Consider the following 18,550-nt stretch of genomic DNA (forward strand, 5'->3'; position numbering starts at 1 on the left):
AAAAAAAACATACATGGTGATTACCTTCTAACAGCTATTTTTCATTCTTTGTGTTTTTATTCTTTAAAAGACTAAATAGTTTATATTTCACATGGATTATATTTGTTTATGTTAGATGTTTGCTACACACAAGTTAAGAGGGAACTGGGGGTGGGGGTGGGTGAAGAGATAGCTCAGGGGTTAAGGGCACTAGCTGTTCTCACAGAGGCCTGCATTGCCATCTTCAGCATCCCCGTGGTAGCTCACAACCATCTGTAACCCAGTTCCCGGGTAATCCAAAGCCCTCTTTTGGTCTCTATGGTCAATCCATGCACATGGTGCGGGCAAAATGCCCTTACACATAAAAGAAAAAAAAATCTCAAAAGAAATTTAAAACAGAGGGAACTGATTTTAAATCAGAGCTTGAGACACTAACACTGCTAACCTAATTTGTTTCCAACCCAAACTACCCTAAGCACGAACTGACTGCAATCCTGATCTTAGTGCTTCAAGTAGAAGTTTCAGACTTACGCTGGACCGCAGCTCCAGCGTGGGGGTTGGAAGCCGAGGCTGGGGGACGGGGTTCTTCTGCAGGAATCGCAGAGGCTTCCTTCCGTCTAGCACTTTATTCTTCTTATCCAACAGCGCCTGAAATACATACCAGCTAAGGTCATCTCTCAGTTTCCACCCTCCCCCAGTGCCAGGTCTAGGCTGTAAATCTGGGTATCAAGCCCGATCCCTATCCTATATTCAAGGTTAGCTGAGAAAGAGCCAGCTGGGTGTGTGTATTATCCACCATGTGCTATGGCATTCCTAAGAATACATTAACCACTGAATGAATGTGGCATCTATTTTTTAAAATATACATTAATTAATTTTATGTTATGTATATGTGTGCATGTCTGAGTGTATAATATTCACTCTGTGTGTGTGTCTGTGTGTGTTGTAGGAGGCTGCTTGTTTGTTGCTGGCTGCTCAGCCCCAAAATAACCATACAGAAACTGTATTAATTACAACATTGCTGGGCCTATCACCTTATGTATATTTCTAGATCACTCTTATCTCTTAAATTAACCCATTTCTACTATTTTATATTTTACCACAAGGATTGTGGCCTACTGCCAGTTTGTGTCTTTCCCTTCTGGTTTCTCTTGACTCCAGAGAAACCATCTTCTTCCTCCCAGCATTCAGTTTAGTTTTCCCCACCTAACTCTATTCTACCCTATCACAGGCCAAGCAAGATTCTTTATTCATTAACCAATAAAAGCAACACATATGCAGAAGGACTTCTCACATCGTGTGTGTGTGTGTGTGTGTGTGTGTGTGTGTGTGTGTGTGTGCAGAAGCCTTCAGAGGTCAGAAGCAGGAGTCAGACCATTTGGAACTGGAGTTACGCACCACATACATGCTGGGAACAGAACCCTGGTCCTAAGCTTTCTCTGAGTTGCTGAACTGTCTCTTCCATTCCTACCTCGTTTTGTGTTCGTTTCCATCAGAGATCGTGGGAATTAAAAAAAATTTTTTTAAATGTTCTGTCCTGTGTGCACATCACTTATTATTATTATTAGTTTTTTTTTTGAGGCAGGATTTCTCTGCTTAACAGCCCTGGCTGTCCTGGAACTTGCTTTGTAGACCAGGCTGGCCTCGAACTCACTAAGATCCACCTGCCTCCCCTCCCAAGTGCTGGAATTAAAGGCATGTGCCACCACCACTGCCCAAACAGAACTTATTGTTTTTAAATAAATATCAAAAAGAAGGTTCTCCTGTGTAGTGAGTGGTTAAACGTTTGTTTTGCTGTTGCAGAGGAGCTGGAGGACATTAAACAGCATCGGTTTCTAAGTGGAGAGGGCCCATCCCTTTGGTCTGGAAGGATGTGAATATTAATAAAAACAAGCTCATTTTCTGGGGGTCGAGGGTGTGTTCTGTATTTTTTGATGTTTCCCCCTGTTTGTGTCACTAGAAACCCTGTCACAAATACACATAAGACAGTTCCATTAGCCTCAGGGAAATACTTTAAATAGAGAAGTACCAAGTTCTTGTGTTCTGACTTAAAGACTATAACTTAGCTAATTTTTGTCATAAAATCATTTTTACAGCATATTTTCATAAAAACACAGGCAAGTGATGTTTGAAAAAAACTATAGCACTGAAAGCTGAAACTGGTAAAAATGTATAACATAAAGTAAAATTTAGCATCTCCTAACTGTATAGGTAATAGAACCTCTGGACTTGTCCCAAGCAAAAATGGCAGTGGTTGCCATCATCTCTGGGCAGCTGCTGCTGGTGCAGCAGTACAGATGTATCAGTGGGTGGATATGGGCATGCTGAGAGCTGGGGAGCTCTGAGAGCTGGGGAGCCCCGAGTTCAGAGCCCTGGCCCACCACGTGGATCACAAACCCACACCAACCACTAAGTCAGTCCTTCAGGACTAAAGGTTGGCAAGGGTGTGGGGAAACGGGCATTTGTATGTACTGCTGAAACATATATATGAAAACTTGGTGCTATTCATCAACATGAGAAATTCACACTGTTGTGGAGTATCCTTTGTGTACATTGTGAAGACGTGTGTTTGAATAAGGTGCCTTCTGATTGGTTTAAGAAAAAGCTAAATGACCAATAAGCAGGAGGTATAGGTGTGAGGTGTGAGTTCAATTCCCAGCACCAAAAAGAAAGAAGTTTTAAAAGATGCTCGTAGGGGGTTGGGGGAGTGGCTCAGTCAGAAGAGTCTCGTGTCTAAGGATCTATTTAAGAAGGCAAACCTAGCAAAGAGCAGCTGTAATCCTAACCCCGGGGAGACAGAGGCAGGGGGATCCCTGGGTTTTGCTGACTGGCCAGGTACATCAGCAATCTACATGTTCAGTGAAGGACACTGTCTCAAAACTAATAAGGTGGTAAGCAATGGAGGCAGACTAGAACATCCACCTCTGGCCCACACAAGTGCGCACACACGTACCCACGTGCCCACACACACACAGACATGCACACACATGCACACATACGGCACTTTAAAGTCCAAAGAGACAAGATGTGGTTGCTCATTCCTGTAATCTCAGCACTTGGAAGGCTGAAGTAGGAGGGGTCATGAGGCTCTTGTTGACCAGGTTGGCCTCTAACTCACAGAGATCCACCTTCCTCTGTCTCCTCAGTGACACAGTGAGTCTGAGGCCAGCCTGAGCTACACTTGCCCTGTCTGAAAAAAGAAAAGAAGACAAGGAAAAGGGAGAAAGAGCAGAGCACAGCAAAGGGGAAGGGGCGGGAGGGGGAAGGAGAGAAGGGAGGAGAGAACAAAAGAAATGTTTCAAGCAGTAATGGCTGAAACTTGCCAGGATTACTCTAAAGACCCTGGTAGTGATCTTGGAAACTTAAGGAACAGCAAACAGGAGAAATGCCTCAGATAAAGACCTCGAAAGACCCCAGAGGGTGTGGGAGCCCCACCCTTCCTGGAGGAAAGACAATGAGGATGACCAGCAGATTTCCAGCCAGAATTCCTGATCAATAGAGAAAAAGGCCAAAGGCGGAGTTCTGTACAAGGCCGTGAGGCTCTGGCTGGAAACGTGGCTGAGGCTTTAGACCAGAGTTTGGTTTGCAGCACGCACATTAGGTGGCTCACATTCACCTGTCACTCCAGCTGCATGGTGTCTAGCACCCTCTTCTGGCCACCTTGGGCGTGCGCGCGCACAGACACACACACACACACACACACACACACACACACACACACACCTTTCCCTCTCAAAACAATAAGATAAATATTTTATTAAGAGTGAAAAGGCCAAAAATAAAAAATAAGAAAGCTTCTGTGCTTTGAAGGCCACGGACACTGTCTGGAGTGAAGAGATAACTTAGATACTAGGAAAACAGTTTTAAAGTGAAAAAGGTCTAGTCTCTGGAATATTTTTTTAAATTCAGTAATAAAAAGACAACTAGCTTTTAAAATAGACAAAATATTCAAATAGACATGTATTAGAAAAACATACAAATTACTGATAGGTAGTTTAAAAGATCCTTAATGTCATCGATTATCAGGGAATTGCAAACCACAACCCCATGGAGCCACCATCTCCCTGATACCGACATGGCTCGGGGCAAACAGATGATAAGAGACAGAAAGGATGTACAGAAAGGAATCCACACACACAGCCACTGAGATAAAAATAGTGTAGGCGTTTTGTTAACAATCAGGAAGTTCTTCAAAAAGGAAAACAGTTGCCGTCTGACCTATGACCTCCTCCTAGAGATACATCCAAAAGAACCAAAAGCAGCATGTCTATCCGAACTAGAACACAGAAGCCCACGGCACCAATAGCAGGAAGAACAGACAGGCTGATGTGCTGAGAGTGGAGAGACAGAATGTGGTGTGTCCATTAATGGGATATTCTGTAGTCATAGAAAAGAATGAGGACCGGGAACTGTGCTAGAATACCAGTGGGCAAATGGGGCTAGTCGAGGGGCGCCATTTACTGTAGGGCTCTGCTTATACAGCATGCTCAGAGCAAGCACATCCACAAAGAGGAGGAAGACCAGAGGCTGGAGGAAAGGGAGGAGGACGGAGGTGACTGCTCAGAGGTATGGGGTTTGTCGTGGGGACGATGGATTAGAGGGATGACATACACAACCTTCTGGACGTGCTGACAGCCATTGCACTGCATACTTTAAAGGGTGACCTTTATTGTACCTGAATTTTTACTTCCCTCCCCCAGCTGAATGCAAAGGAGAAAGATTCAGGACACAAAACCTGGAGCTCACTGCCGGCAGACCACGCAGAAGATGATCCAATTCTTAAGACAGAAGAAAAATGACAGGGGACAGAGACACGCAGGTCTGTAAAGACAGGGAGAGCGGCAGGGAAGGAATAAACAAGGGGAAGATAAAATCTTTTGTTTTTTCTTAAGTTTTAAAATATCCAGTGTAGCCGTGTGTGTGTGTGTGCGTGCGTGTGTGTGTGCGTGTGTATGTGCGTGTGTGTGTGTCCGTGCACACTTACACACATGCACGTCTGTGCCATGACCACATGTGGGGGTCAGAGGACTGCTTTCTGTATTCAGCTCTCTCCTGCAGCCTGTCTGAGGAAGAACTCAGGTGATTCCTCAGCAAGCACCTTTACCGGTTGAGCCATCTCCTGGGCCCGTTTGTTTGGTTTTTGTTGTTGTTTGATTGTTTGTTTTTATTGATCAAAAAGAAAATCATTTTTTTAAAGCACTAAAAGTAAAAATGTGGCAAGTGTGGTGGCGTCCACCTATAATTCCTGTCATGGGAAGTGGAGGCAAGAGGTTAGGAGCTCAAGGTCTTCCAAGGCCGACCTGGGCTGTGCGAGACCCATCTCAAAGAAATCAAAACAGACTGAAAATGCATTGTGTGTTTATAGGACAAGTGTCAGTGAGCTGAATGCCAGTAGTGTCCCAGGGATGAAGGGGGCCTTGGAAGCAATCTGTCCCACACATCGGAGAGGCATAGTAGAAAAAGCCACACGAATACTTTTGGATATTAGAGATTAAGAATGGCAAACATCACATATCGAAACTAATGAAATGTAGAAAAACTCAGTGTTTTGAAAGGAAATGTTTAGTTTAAAATACTTACATAAAGTTGATTACTGACTGAAATCGATAATCTATACATTTAATTTTTTTAGTGTAGGAAAATAATCACAGAACAACTCAAAGCAGAGATATTTAAAAATACAAGAAAAGAGAGAGTGTGACTATATGTCCAAACCTGAAAATTCATTGTTTGGAAAAAATAGTTCCAAGAAAATGAGCAACCCTTCAGTAAAACAGATTAAGGAAAAAGAGTTAAGATATAAACAATGTTGCAAATGAAAAAATGAATGTGATTATATATAAACAATATGATCAGTAATCATGTCAAAAAACTGAACAGATAAATTGAGATTCTACACAAGACAATTTACCAAAATCAATGCAAAGAAACTGTACATGCTGTAGAGGAACTGAGGCATGGGTTAAACTCTTTTCCATGAAGACACTAGTCCTATATGACTTTGTCCGTACATCCTTCCACACTGAAGGGACAGATTGGCTTGGTCTTGCTTAAATTCTTCTCAGGGGAGAAGGAAGAAGAGATGTTCCCAGGTCACTTCAGGAAACCTGTTCAACTCTGGTATCGCACATAGGCAAATTAGAAGGAAAAGTAAAAGAGCCGTTTCACCCATGAGCAGAGAAGCGAGAAGTTAAACCAGATCCAACGATGTGTTAAAATGAGCGATGTGTCTGGACCAAGCAAGGTCAAACACGATGCAGGACAGATTAGCATCTTTAAACATTTGCTCTGGAAACACAGTCGATCATTGGATAAAGTAACATAAGTACATGGTCAAAAGCTTTAGCAAATCAGGAGGAAAAGAGAGTTTCTATAATGCAATACAAAGTACAGAAAAAATTCTTACAGAAAATGGTGAGCACAGCATTCAGGAAGGGCGAACACAGATGGAGACGCAGTCGGGGAGAAGAGACACATGTGATCATTTCAAAGGTCCTAAGCTTTTCCAAAGTGCATGTGTGTGTGTTCATATGGGAATGTGTTCTTATGTGTATGTGTAGGTATACGCTCATGTTTATGCATGTGGAAACCGGAGGTCAAACTTAGGTGCTGTTTCTCCAGAGGCAGCCAGCCACCTTGGTTCTTTCATATCTCTCAGTGGGACCTGGACTTGCTGATTACGCCAGGCTAGCTGACCAATGACCCCCAGGGATGCTGCTCCTGTTTTCTCAGTTGCTGGGATTATACTAGACCCAACTTTCTTACCTGTGTGCTGGGGGTTGGACTTAGGTACTCATGCTTGCCCGGGAGGTTCTTCACAGGCTGCGCCATCCCCCAGTCCTCAAGGAACTATTTTTTTTTTAATGTTGACTTTGGGTTCCCATAGATTCTTACGTGTTACAAGAATCAGGGGAGCAAGAAAATATCTATGGACAAGAGGATGTCATAAACCAGGATTCCAGAGTGTGACTCCTGGGCCTCCAGCAACAGCATCACCTGGAGACATGTGAAGCCTGCCCATCTCCACAGCCTCGCCCACATCTACTGAGCGAAACTCCGGGTGGAGTCTAGCAGCGCATCTCAACAAGCCCTTCATGGGATTCTAATGCTGACATCTGATGGGCATCACACTTTCTTGCTTAGTTGATTTTTAAACTAGATTTAAAAAAAAAAAAAGACCTTGGTCACATCTCCTCTTCCTCATGGCGCCCTCACAGCAAACATACAGAAAGAAAACAGAACAACTCTTAACAAAGTGATTCCCAATGCTAGAATTAGCTAACTTCATAGTTCCAGACTTTACCCTAAATAGAGCCCAAGTGGAAGCACTTTAAGAAAGTAATAGCTGCCGGGCAATGGTGGCGCACGCCTTTAATCCCAGCACTCGGGAGGCAGAGGCAGGCGGATCTCTGTGAGTTCGAGACTAGCCTGGTCTACAAGAGCTAGTTCCAGGACAGGCTCCAAAACCACAGAGAAACCCTGTCTCGAAAAACCAAAAAAAAGAAAAAGAAAAAAAGAAAGTAATAGCTTCTGTATAAGGGAAGGTGACCCCTAGAAAGGCCTGTCATAGTTTGAATTGAAGGTGAACTTGCACAGGAGATCAGGACACGCAGGGGACCTCTGAGAGCAGAAGTCTAGAGAGGAGAAAGAATGCAGGTCGTGTTTCAGGTGCATGGTCACTGTTGTCCATGATGACGTGCAATTCAGGGTGCAGCATTGCTCTGCAGAGGTCAGAGAGGAAGTGTCTAGTCTTCAGAGCCCCCCAATACCTTGTGAACCTCGGCCAACTCATAGTCCATCCTCGCGGCCCTCTTCAGAAAGCCGGCCTTGGTGGTGATGATCTTAGGCTTTGGAGCTTTGATCCTGGGCTGCGTCACAAAATCAGGGAGGCATGATTCAAGTTCCACTAACCCTGTGGGAGGAAGCATGTGGTTTTAGTGTCCCCTGTTTACGCTGAACGGGCTGAAGGCGTACTGTTAGGACCATGAGCTTTGGAAGGTGACGTCTTTTAAGAGGATGAACTGTTTCTAAAGCGTCGAGTATGTGGAGTCAGCATCTGCTCTCAGTGCCTTGGGCGGCATGGTAAGAACCTATTCTAAACTAAAGATGTGTTTTACAGAAAGTACAGACAGCAGACAGCAGCGATCATACAGCTTTATGACAGATGGCGTCCCCGTTCTTAAGTGGGTGTTCACCAACTCATCATACTTTGCTCTGGAGACACCAGCCAGGGCTCTAGCTCAAGAGTCTGACCGCTAACTCGGGATCTTGGCCAGAAGATGCGCCACCTTGGGAGCTAAACTGTTAAAAATTGAAACAAGTTTCTTGGGCTTCATAAGAGGCACAGAGACTTTCATGAATTGACCACCACTTTGCCCTTTAGATTTCGTTGTTTGTTTCATAAGCCCGTGTAAAGCTTTTCTTTAAATAAAAATATATTTCAAAGCGTGATTGCTGTCATTTGTTTTTAGGTAGAAATCTTGCTGAGTTGCCCAGGCTAGCCCAGACTTCTGGACTCTGGGGATTGCTGGTCTCCAGCTCTGAGAATTAGGAACCGCAGACGTTGGCTAACAACACCTAAGCAACCACGTTTCATAGAGAACTGAATTTGCTCTGTGTTAGATTATTCCACAGGGGTTTTCTGTTCTTTACGTCTGAGTTTTTATTACTTCATATGGAACTGCATTGACAAGCATATACCATCTGTTTGTCGTTTTGCCTTTTTCAGGCATTCTATTGTTTACCTTCCGGGTTTGTTTACCTTCGTAGGTGTTGAGGTAATGGTTTCTGACTACAAAGTCCTCTGAGTTGTTGTCTGGGAAACGACCAAGGCGAGACAAAGGCCCGTAGACCTGAGATGCAAAATCAGAATACTCCTTGATGATGTCTCTCCTCTGCAGCTTCCCCTCTATATTCTTCCCTTTTCTTAGGAGTTTTCTGATGTCTGAAATAAAGAGTACTGTCATGATTCTCTCCCAGATGCTACTCCCAATTATAAATGTAGAATAGTAAACCACCTCGTTTGGCTCACAAGGAAGATATAGAGCTGGGTAGATTTTATGATGGCCCGCGCCAGCCAGAATGCAGCTCTAGAAACAGGTGTGCCATCTGCGTGGCTCTGAGTATCATGACAGACAGGGTGGCAGAAGCTGAATCAGCTCGTGTCCTCAGTGTGGAGTCACACACACACACACACACACACACACACACACACACACACACACACACACGCGCGCGCGCGCGCGCGCATGCAGTCCTCTCAGAGCCACGCCCCTTTTCCTTCACCCCCTCCTGTCCTCTCAGAGCCACGCCCCCATTTGCTTCACCCCTCCTGTCCTCAGAGCCACGCCCCTTTTCCTTCACCCCTTCCTCAGTCCTCTCAGAGCCACGCCCCCTTCTCCTATTGCCCAATTTAGTGTCCTACTTTTGTCTATTGTGTTCTCATCCATCAAGTCCAATCTGTGCTGTTTATATATTCTTGTGTGTGTAGCTCTCCAGTGGGGTGTGGCCACTTACCAGCGTCAACACTCTCAAAAGGTAATAAACTGTTTAAAACGTTAATCACCTTCTATTTTAAGTATGTGTGGAAGAGAGTGTTTGTGCTAGAGGCTGGCAAGTGCCATGGCACACATATGAAGAACTGACAACCTTCAGGAGTCAGTTCTCCCCTTCCAACCATTGGGTCCTGAGGATCAAACACAGTTACCCACAAACAATCTCAGTGGCCTCAGTAAGGCAAGTTTACACGTAATTTTAAAAAGTTTCTTTTTTCAGTAGGAAAGCTACAAAATTAAATAATAATAATTCAAGATTTAACCTGAGTTTTTAGTTTAGTTCTGTGTGTGTGTTGTACGTTCACAGGTGCGGAGGCCAGAGGAGAACACTGTATGCTCTGTTCTAGCCACTGAAAAGGGGTCTCACACTGAACTCGGGGCTGCTCAGCCAGCCCCAGTGATCCTCTCCCCTCCTCCCTTGCATTGGCAGGACAGGCACACATAGCCACACCCGACTTTTCACCGGGTGCTGGGGGTTTGAACGCAGGTCTTTGTGCTGTCACAGCAGGCATGCTTAGCCACTGAGCCTCTCCTCAGCCTCCGACATAGTCATTCTCAACCCTGCCCTGAATGATCAGTGAAGTGAGTATGAAAATATACAATTATAGGATATATAATCATAAATATATCTGTGGCATTAAAAATCTCTTAGAGAGAAGCAATTAGGAAAACAGAAGACTAAAATAGCTTAGGGGGCAAGAATTTAAAAAAAAAAAACAGTTAATTGCCTGGCGCACACTTTTAATCCCAGAACTCTGGGAGGCAGAGGCAGGTGGATCTTTGTGAGTTCAAGGCCAGCCTGGTCTACAGAGCAAGTTCCAGGACTGGCTCCATAGCTGCTAAGAAACCCTGTTTCAAAAAACCAACCAACCAACCAAACAAGCAAACAACAAAAACAAACAACGAAACAGTTAATCAATAGGCTTCCTAAGTAGACCTTGGTCTATGAGTGGGGAGCCTCACACCAACAATGGCATATGTGTGCCTGCCAAGGACTCGACTACATTAGAACATGGCCACCTGGCCTTCTTAGCAACTTTCCGCCAATGTCCACCTTCCAAAAGTAGCTCCTCTCTCTTCCTTGCCTATACGATGCCAAATCAGAATTCCATCATAGCTCAGCCCCCTCCCTGGCCGGCTCACGCCACAAATTACTTGACACGTGTGTGTGCTGGATCTGTGCCACTTTGGCCTCCTTTGCCTCCTGCAGCTTCCACCACTGGGCGTTCAGGTGCTTCATGTCCTGCTCATTCTGGTTCTCCTCGCGCCTCCTCAGCAGCTGCTTCAGAACCTCCAGCCGCAGGTCCTGCAGTCTTGGGGTGGGTTACAGAGCATTACTCTCCCAAACCGGAAGTTCTATTGGAGAGCCACAGAAGGCCCTCCCTATGAGCATCATATTTATGCGGTTTAAAAAGACCACTGTGATAAAAAAAAAAAGGGGGACAAATGAGCTGAAATCCCAGGGAGGTTACTCCGGCCACAGATCTCTATATCGTGGGAGCTTGGGAAAGGGGGCGTGTTCTTGCACACAGTCCGGAAGACCAAGAGCAGACAGATAAGGCAAGAGGTGGGCTCTCTAAGCAGCTGAACCTAGAGAACAAGAGGTTTGTGGACAGTACCAGACTAACCAGAGTTAAGAGGAGGAGGGAAGAAAGCCAGGGTAGGTAGTAAGCAATCTTGAGACAGGACTGGTCCCTACACATAGTAGGAACTTGGTTGTTAACCTTCCCTTTCATTCATGAATCTGCGCTCCTCGCTCATGGGTTCTAGGGCTGCCTTGTTTATATATCTGACCACATGCAAGTGGTAGCGATGTCTGTGCCCTCAGCTGCTTAGGAACCCGGTGTGTGCACACCAACCAGCACATGGAAGGCTGAGACAGGAGGATATGTATTCAAAGCCAGCCTGGACTACATAGAGAAAATTCTGTCTCAGAAAAGAGCAAAGGGATGATGGGGCTGAAAGTAGGGGCACCAGAGAGGACAGGATGTGCCTCAGCTCTTCCCTAAGTGCAGACAGTGAGGGAGGATGGAGCCAGGTGATCAAGGCTTCTGGAGACTGTGCTATTAACATGAAGGCACACAGCCCCGCTGCTTCCCAGCGTGAAGGATATATAGTCACACGCTACACAAGGGATCGGGTCTTAAGTACTGTGAAGGGTCTGTGACACTGTGAGGAAGCGGAACAGTTCCTGTCACCTAGTGACAGCAGAGCCACTGAAGCTCCATAGACCAACACATTGTTCCCACTTATGGTGATGTTGTAAACAGATTCACTCGGCAGCCAGCCATGTAAAGCTTGGCCAATACAATACTATACAGCACTTGATAATGGTAACAACTCCCTATGTATGCTGACAGATTTATGTCACTTGATTATTTCTGTTTTATTTATGTATTTAGAGACAGGGCCTCATGTAGCCTAGGATGACTGCAAACTCAGCACACGGTCAGTGGTCTTGAACTCCTGATCCTCCTGCCTCTACCTGTTGACCACTGACGTCAACCTCCAGGCCAGGCTTTTAGTGTTATTTTACTGTGTTATTTTTAAAGCTTCTAGTAGGAATTTTATGTTGGTGGCAGCCCCGTATACCTCATATTTACCATATATCCAATGGCACCGAAGGGCCACACTGAGTGACCTTAGCTGTTCAGGTGAGAAAGAACACTCTGAGAGTCACCCAGTGATGGGCCCACCTAGTGACACACTTCTCAGAACACACCCCACTGTTAAGCAGGCAGTGACTGTACTGAGTGGCACCAGGCTCACCCACAGCCCTCTGTTAAGCAGGCAGTGACTGTATTAGGTGGTACCAGGGTCGCCCACATCCCTCTGTTAATCAGGCGATACCAGGGTCGCACACATCCCTCTGTTAAGCAGGCAGTGACTGTTCTAGGTGGCGCCAGGGTCACTTCTCCATCTTTCTTTTACTTCCATTTCTTCTGTGGCAGAATGGAGATAATAGTGACTCTTTCATGAGGTTGTTGTGGGCATTAAATGAGTAACCGCAGAAAAATTTCTCGAACTTAAGTGTGAAACAGAGCTCTCTGGAAGGTCTGCTCCGATGCAGACTGATGACTCTGACCTCCTGATTCAGTAGGATGAGCCCAAGACTATGGGTTTCTAGAGTGTTCTCAGAACAGTGTGCACAGAGTGAGCACTCTGAGTGATGTGTTCTAAAAACCATAATAATGACGATAATGATGGTGACGGTGATGATAATGTATGAACGCTGCTCTCACCAACCCAGGACAGCTCTCCAGGAGCCAGAGAACCTACTTTTCAATCTCTCCCTCTCTGAAGGCCCACTCCTTCCTCTCCATGGCGTTCATCATCTTCCTCCTCTTCTCAATCTGGAGGCTGTCATTCAGTGGGGGCAGAGTGGCTTCCCAAGCACGCTTTTCCCGGGCCCGTTCTATCATCTCCACCTCAGCTTGTCCTGCTGGGAGACCTCGGCCTGCAAGGGAATATCACAGCTCAGGAACACAGGGCACACCCACAAGCCACCATTGTGAGCCTTCCTCCTGCCCTGCTCTAAATTCAAGTGTTGGACTAGATCATGATGTCACTGGGAAAGGTTCCTTGGATGCCTCAAAGCTTATGTGTTACCTGTGCCCTTCATGCCTCCTCTTACTGAGGCAGAAGTTGTTTCGTTATAGAATATTATTTTAAGATGAGTACATTTATTTATGCTATGGAACATTTGTTTAATAATGCAAAGAAGTGTTGTATTTTTTCATGTTGCATTTGTTTAACTCTGTGAAGTTGTATTACTTTGCCTGCCTAAAACACCTGATGGGTCTAATAAGGAGCTGAACGGCCAATAGGATAGGCAGGGCTGGCAGGCAGAGAGAAGAAACAGGAGGAGAAAAAGATCAAGGGGAAAGGAGGACAGGAGGATGTAAGGGGCCAGCCACCCAGCTACATAAACAGTGATGGAGTAGGAAAGAATGAAAGGTGTATAAAATAGAGAAAGATAAGAGCCCGGAGGTGAAAGATAGATGGGATAAATTTAAGAACAGCTGGCTAGAAACAAGCAAAGCTAAGGGCTGTTATTTATAAGTAATAATAAGAATCTGTGTGTATTTATTTAGGAGCTGCGTGACGAGATGAGAGTGAAAAGCAACGAACAACATTTTGGGTTGCTTACGTGTTCCAGGAAAGCACTGAGGAAACGGTCAGTGGCCACCGAATGGTCACAACTTCGAAAGTCCTATACTAGACATGTCCATGTTTTAAAATGCAAAGAGGGGCTGGAGAGATGGCTGATCTTCCAAAGGACACAGGCTCAGTTCTCAGCACCCACATAGTGACTCAAAACCATCTGTAACTCCAGTTCCAGAGGCTCTGGCACCCTCTTCTAGCCTGGTGGGCACTGTACATATTGTAGTGCACAGATTAATAGACAGGCAAAACACCCACATACTTAAAATAAAAATAAATAAAATTTCCAAAACGTTAAATGCAGAGGGGAAAACAGATCTGAGATTATAGCTTTGTTGAATGAAAGTTAAAAGGAACCATACTTTTAAAAAGGAACAGATGACAAAGAAATAATCCTGAGCCAAGAATCTTCCTTGCATCCGTCCCCTCTAGTGAATGTACAGTCTAGCAGTGGGCCTCACTTCCGCCTTTAAGAGTTTAAATACTGATCTAGTCATAGTCATAGCTATAGCTCAGAAGCACAAGCCAGGACTTAGCTCAATTTAGCCTCCTCTGACCCAGGGTTTGGTAACCCAGTTGCAGATTTTATAGCTAGCAGATCTAACTGTAGCTTTGTCTTGGTCCATTATCTTCATAGGGCCAAAAAACGACTTAAGGAAATAGGTATCAAGTGAGTTCCTGTTTAATATTTTAATTTTTATTTTAAAAATAATTATATAGAAAAGTCTAAAGAAAAATATATTTCTACCACATACAGTGAGCTACTTCTTAATTTTCTGTTCTATTTGTTCTATGTCTTTTTTTATTCATTAATTTGTTTAATGTATGAAGAAATACATATGTTTAAAGAAATGAGTAGGGGCCGGGTGGGGGTGGTGCACACCTTTAATCCCAACACTTGGGAGGCAGAGACAGGCAGATCTTTGTGAGTTTGAGGCCAGCCTGGTCTACAAGAGCTAGTTCCAGGACAGGCACCAAAAAAGCTACAGAGAAACACTGTCTCGAAAAAAAAAAAAAGAAAAAAAAAAGAAATGAGTAGGGCTGGAAAGAATTAAGAACAGTTAAGCATTTTAAGAGTACGTGCTGTTCTTGCAGAGGACCAGAGTCTGGATCCCAGCGCCTACATCAGGTGGCTCATAACAGCCTATAACATCATTTCCAAGGGATCTCGCTCTATTTTGGCCTCTACAGGTACCTGTACTCACATGCATATACCCTCCCTTGTGCCCCTCACACACAATTGCATAATTTAATTTTTTTAATCTATGTAAAATACGTTCTTAAAAAGAAAATGTAACAGCTTAAAAAGAAATGAATAATCCCATGTCTAATATATATGAAAATAAATATATTTGGTATTTGTATAGGGTTTTGTTTAGTAATTTAAAAATAAAAGTATGAAAATACCATTTTCATACCAGACATCTGTATTATCTATCAAGCATCTTTACCTTTTCTAATGAAAGAAATTTAAAAATTAAAACTAAAGCTAAAACTTCTTTTAATCAAGAGCCCCACTCTCCTCTTCTGTCTTCCAAGATAAACACAAAAGGAATTTAGAGCATTCTTCCTATCCTTGGCATTTTGGGACTCTGGGAGTTACACTTCGTTTTGTTTTCCAGACAGGGTTTCTCTGTGTAGCTCTGGCTGTCCTGGAACTCACTCTGTAGACCAGGCTGGCGTCGAACTCACAGTGATACACCTGCCTCTGTCTCCCTAGCTCTGGGATTAAAGGTGTGCTACCCGGTGATAAATTACACCTTTAATCACTTATAATATAGCAAGAACTGTTCAAATTTATCTACTCATCAATAGATATCTATCATAGAAGTATAATGATTCCTATCTTACAAATAAAGAAACCGAGGGGCTAAAAGGTGAAGCCAGTTCCATGAAGCGGAGGTCAAGATCAAGCGCAGGGGTCTATACTGTGTTCTTTATACATCGGCAGTTATGCCCCTCATGAGGCAGGAACCAGAAACCAGATTTCATTTGAAGATGAAACAGAAAGAGCTACATAGAAACAAATGAACTGACTTTACATGCTGTTTTTACAATCACATGCGAGCTGGATTCACGTGTGCTTGCTCATAGCCAGAGGCTATGTATTATCCTGAAACTTGTCCTTATTCCACTTCAAGTGAGTGACTGCACTCTCAGAGCGATCCAGGACTTCATTCGGTTTAAGCTCGCATCTCTGATGGACCCCTAGATTGTCTCAATATCTACATCTACTCAAGGCTGCAGCAAACCCCCTCCTTTGGTCTCACTGGGCCCAGTGTGAGCTTCTCTAGGATTCTCACAAGAAAGGCTTCAGTCTGGAAGCTTGGATTTATGATAGGATCGCATTAATTCTGGAAACTGCTAATTCTACCGTGGGCGGGTATTCCTGCTGGGTATTACAATTCTTTCCACCTTCCCACAGGGTTTATAGTCAATCTCAGTTGCCCCCTGCAGGCTTTGCAAACACAAAGGATTTGTGGATTCTGTGCAGAGTTTGAGAATCGTAGCTCTCTTACACAGGGACCGTTAGAGCAGGAGTAGGCATTTCAGTTAGAATTACCTGAAGATATAAGGAAGGAAATCACACCCATTTGAGCTCCCCACTTACAAGCGTGGTCTGCTTCTGCCTTCCTTGCACCTCTTAGGCCTAAAGAACCATTTTTAATTTCTCTATAAAGTCTTGGCCTGTCATTAAGTGATTATGCCCATTCTTATTTGCTACAATTAGGCTGTAATCTTTCCCAGTAACTTCTAAGTACATGCTGCCCATGCAGTAAGGTTACTAGTCTTTGTGCGTGTGTTGATTTCATGCTCAGCTCTCTTGTGGATCATTTTGTTTTAGTGCGATTCCTCAGTGTGCCGTTTTGAGACAGGGTCTCACTAAGTAACACTGGCTAGCCTGCAACTCACGGAGGTCCACTTGTCTCTGCCTTCTGAGCGCTGAGATCAAAGGCGTGCGCTGCCACAATGGCCTCTTAACAGATTTTTTTTTAATAGATCACATTTTATTTTATGTGCGTGGGCGTTGTTTTGCTTGCATGTATGACTATGCACCACTTACATGCCTGGCTTCTTGCAGAGGCCAGAAGAGGGTATCATATTCCCTGAAATGGAAGGTACATATGATTGTGAGGTATGATGTAGATCCCGGGAGTTGAACCCAGGTCCTCTGAAAATCAGCCACTGAGCTGATTCCCACTGAAGTAACCACTGAGCCATCACCCCAGACTCTTATTAGGGTTTTAAATGGTTTTGCTGCTGACCCTTATCCCATTTCTTTTCTATCTTGTTCACGTTCACGTCATCTTACCTCTCTGTTGCATTCTGGGACTCATCTTCGTTTGCAAATAAATCTCTGGCCACTTGTCTTCTTTTGAGAAATATCTATTCAGGCTCACTGCCCAGTTTTAAGTAAGGTTATGTTTGCTTTCCATTGTGTAGTGTGCAGTCCTTGTATAGTCTGAAGACGGAGACTAACCCCTGCCTAATAATATATTATATACAAATATTTTTTCCCAGCATGTGAGTTATCCTTCACTGTAAAAAGCAGAACTGCCTGAAAACGTGTCATTCCCAGGAACTCAGTAGCTTGCACTGCTGTCTGCAATATTCAGTGACAGTTACCAACTCACCCCAAGTCAGGTTAGCCAGGGTTAGGAGCTCAGGAATAGTGTCTTGACACACGACATATTCTGGAGAGTACGGATCCGTTTGCACATCTGCATCCCGGTAGTCGGTCTGAGTGCCCACAGTAGACTTTGAAGGGATGACGGTATACTTGGAAGATTCAGAAGAAAAAACAAATGGTTCTATCCTAGGAGGATAAAATTAAAGGTTGAAACTCAATGTGAACATTTAGAACACTGCAGAACCAGGTAAAAACAAGTCTTTGGGCTTCGTTAAGACCCTCCCCCCTTTAAATGCTCACAGAGTCCAGCATGACTATGAGTGTGCCCGTGTGCCCTACAGTTCCTAGAGAACAACCATGTTGCTCTCACTGGTACCAGGGCAGTGAGTGGATATAAACAGTGTGTGTGTGCTGCACAGCCAGAGACGGCTCTTGGGTGGGGTGCTGCATCCCCAGGTCTGGACTGCTCAGCTTTGCTGCATTCCCTGCTGCATCTCTGATCTCAGTTATAGCCCAGCTTAACTGTGTCTTTGCAGAGAATGCTTGCTGAAGGCACCAGGACCCATGTGTCTTCGTGGATGATGGCTCTTTAATCAAGGCTGGGCTAACGCAGTGAGCATGTGGTAGAGTTAGCAAACTCCCGCCACAAAAATCATCTGCAGGGAGACTGCAAACACATCAACAGAAAGTATAACCAGGGGCCAGTAGGATAGCCCAGTGGGTAAAGGCGCTTGCCGACAAGTTTGATGACCTGAGTTTGATCTCTGGAATTATATGATAGAAGGGCAGAACGGATTCCCGCATGCTGTCCAGTGTCACACATGTGCTCTCACACCCACATACAAACACCTCCCTCAGTAAATAAGTAAACATGCTTTTCTTTCTTTTGCTAGCAAACGTATCTTGGTATGGGGCATATACCTAAAATCCAGTACTGGGAGATAGGGACATGGTGAGCTGGAGACAAGTCTGACTATATAGCAAGAAGTTGTCTCAAAACAAAATGCACAAGTGAGAATATTTATACTGGGGCTGGGGAGGTGGCTGGGGGAAAAGTGTTTGCTGAACAAGCCTGGTGACTTGAATTTGATGCCTGGAGCCCACTGCAGGGGCATGTGTCTGTAACCCCAGAACTCCCAGTGGAAGATATGAGACAGAGAAAGAACCAGCAGGGAGCTCAAGGGCCATTTAGTCTAGAACACACTGCACACAGAGAGAGAGA

General features: G+C 44.5%; 1 protein-coding gene across 1 annotated transcript in view; it reads right to left on the reverse strand.

Moving 5' to 3' along the window:
- Positions 1-18,550, reverse strand: part of Maats1 (MYCBP associated and testis expressed 1) — a 44,558-nt gene that overhangs the window by 13,800 nt on the left and 12,208 nt on the right. The window contains exons 6-11 of the mRNA XM_005344978.3: positions 17,333-17,514; positions 12,813-12,990; positions 10,689-10,846; positions 8,741-8,923; positions 7,749-7,891; positions 511-627 (exon numbers count right to left, since the gene is read on the reverse strand). Coding sequence (XP_005345035.1) covers positions 511-627; positions 7,749-7,891; positions 8,741-8,923; positions 10,689-10,846; positions 12,813-12,990; positions 17,333-17,514 — 961 coding nt within the window. The remainder of the gene's footprint in view (positions 1-510; positions 628-7,748; positions 7,892-8,740; positions 8,924-10,688; positions 10,847-12,812; positions 12,991-17,332; positions 17,515-18,550) is intronic.

This window comes from Microtus ochrogaster, chromosome 2 (assembly GCF_000317375.1).
Source record: "Microtus ochrogaster isolate Prairie Vole_2 chromosome 2, MicOch1.0, whole genome shotgun sequence".
NCBI classification, from domain to species: Eukaryota; Metazoa; Chordata; class Mammalia; order Rodentia; family Cricetidae; genus Microtus; species Microtus ochrogaster.